Source organism: Montipora capricornis, chromosome 2 (genome assembly GCF_036669925.1).
Source record: "Montipora capricornis isolate CH-2021 chromosome 2, ASM3666992v2, whole genome shotgun sequence".
NCBI classification, from domain to species: domain Eukaryota; kingdom Metazoa; phylum Cnidaria; class Anthozoa; order Scleractinia; family Acroporidae; genus Montipora; species Montipora capricornis.
In genome coordinates, this window is record NC_090884.1 from 43,803,101 (window position 1) to 43,805,600 (window position 2,500).

Sequence of the window (2,500 nt, forward strand, 5' to 3'; positions counted from 1 at the left end):
ATCACTGCTGCTCTACCGACAGACAGGAGCAGGTTGTGGGAATTTAAGATGTCAATGTCACTGCAATGAATTTGTACAACTGCAAGGATGGGGTTACGTTTTTGCAAGTGTTGGCCGTGTAGCACTTACATTTAAAGAGACTTAACTATTAGAGTGTAATGTAAAGTGCTAGGTTCATACCTGTACAAATTCATTGCCGTGACATTGAAATCTAGTTAAATTCCACAATCTGCTCCCATCTGACCTTGTAGCTCAGTTGGTAGAGCAGCAGTAATCTTACCCAAAGGTCGTGGGTTCAATTCCCACCCTGGTCAGAGTTTTTCTCTGTCCCAATTCCATTAGCAGGGCTAACGCTCACATGGTCTATAGATATGGGTAGTAAAACCTAGCACTTCACATTACACTCTAATAGTTAAGTCTTATTCCTAATGGTGTCTACCAAGTGACAGATGAGTATAGAAAGTATTCTCACAAGCATCAGTTTTCCACAAATCAGCGATATTATTACTAAAGCCGACTCCCGATAATTGGAACCTTCAAGGGAAATTTTAAAAAAGTTAGAATTATCCAAAGTTCCAGTTATCAGGAGTACAGAATTGAGCAGCAACCCTTTATGAAGATACAGGCACAAAAGTTAAATGTACCCCAAACCAACCTGGAACTGTAACTAGACTGGCATGTTTTGTGCAATGTTTAAAAATAAATTACATGTTTTAATGGGCTGTAGTACACTGTTTGGTTTGAGTTATAGAGGGTGACAATATAATTTATAGAGAATGACCTGAAGGGAATTGGTTCAACTTAGGAGCAGGTTCGAGTTATCGAAGGTTCGAGTTACAGAGGGTAAAAGGGCAGTAAATGTATGACAGAAATCAATCCTAGGGGAAATCGATTTTGGTTCAAGTTAGTGTGAGGTTCGAGCTAGCAAGGGTTCAAGTAATCGGGAGTCAAGTGTAGCATAACAGAGCCATAGAATCACTGTAGACCTTATACAATGCATCTTAGGAGAATACACAGGAACTAAATCAAGCTATTTGACAGGAAGAGTGGGAGGAGGAAATTCCTTGCTGTATAAAATTGCAGCCATTTTATTGCCTACAGCTGAAATAAATTAAACCTAATATCAATACCCAAAGTGAGTGCTAATTACCTTGGCGTGAAAGTCAGAAAAAAAATCAGACCACTAAATGCCTCATAATGTTTTAAAACAAACCTTCACTAAATAATTCACTTCTTTTCTGCGTGAAGTAAGTTGTCCATGTCTCTCTTTAAACAACCTTGGAGGGAAAAAAAAATCACTTTTAACGTCAAAAGAGACAATGAACTGATGCTGATTTTATTCTGTCATCCTAATGATCTCACATTCGGATGTCTTGAAGGTTGTGAGGGCCATGGAAACTCCAAATCCTAATCAGTCTCATCCACAACCACCACAAAAAAGATCTGTAGGAAGTTGACTTATAATAAGCACAGTCACGCAAAAATCTTTCCACATGGAAATTTGTTTCATTTCTCGCCTGAAGTTAGGTGATAAATTGCTTACTCCAAAAATGAAAAAAAATTGGGGGGTCACTGACTTTGTGGTAAAAGTTAAGAATCCGATCCCACCAACGCGTCGGCCAACATGCCGGCCCACGCGTCGGTCAACACACCACCAACACACTACCGACATGTCGGCCAACACACTACCGATGCGTGGGCCGACACTACCAACACGTTGATCGAAACACTACCGACACTTTGGAAGAAAAAGGCAAGGGAAAAGGCCTTAATTTTGATAGATGGGTCATCATAACAAGATGTAGCCTCATCTGCTTATCCGTCCCAAATAATAAAAATAATGTGTTAGAGTGAAGGCTTCTGTGCATAGAAATATGAGTGTTTTTTTTTTAGATAATTGCATGCCGCTAGGGATGTTGTAAACAATATACATTAATCTTCCAAGTGCTGCCCGTTGTAACCACTTCCGGAATTCAGGACAACAGGGAAGAAAATTTAAACAAAAGATAACTTCCTACATTGTGATTTTCTTCACTTCATCATATTTTGTAGATTGTAAGAAGAGTAAGTGATTCATGCCTTAAAAAATAGGGGTAACCAATGATCTAAATGAGTAAAATCAAGCTCTTGGAAAATTTGTTTTGTCAAGTTTTTGCATAACCTGTAAGGGAAGGACTGGAACTTAAGGAAAAGAACTTCAAACTAAGGAGTTCGTAAGATAATAAAAACACAACAAAACCTAGCCCCATTAAATTTACACAACGTCACTGACTAAAACTAACCTTCCTAGAGTTTTCAAAACTTTTAGCCACTACTCGATTAGCTACCTTTTCCAGACCTTTTCCCACTCTCGGTCCTTTCTCTTTAACATTTCATGATGAATTGGAAATAAACATGCCATTCTCTTGCTGGCCTGGAAATTTTTCCCCGGCGTTTTTTCCATAGGTTGCTTAAGCATGTATGTTTTAGAGACATTTTGCATGCCAGGACAGTGGTGTCT

General features: G+C 38.8%; 1 protein-coding gene across 1 annotated transcript in view; it reads right to left on the reverse strand.

The window, feature by feature from the left end:
- LOC138022985 (snRNA-activating protein complex subunit 3-like) overlaps window positions 1-2,500 on the reverse strand; it is a 24,749-nt gene that overhangs the window by 11,698 nt on the left and 10,551 nt on the right. Inside the window, exon 4 of the mRNA XM_068870028.1 lies at window positions 1,214-1,277. Within this exon, the coding sequence (XP_068726129.1) occupies window positions 1,214-1,277 (64 nt within the window). The remainder of the gene's footprint in view (window positions 1-1,213; window positions 1,278-2,500) is intronic.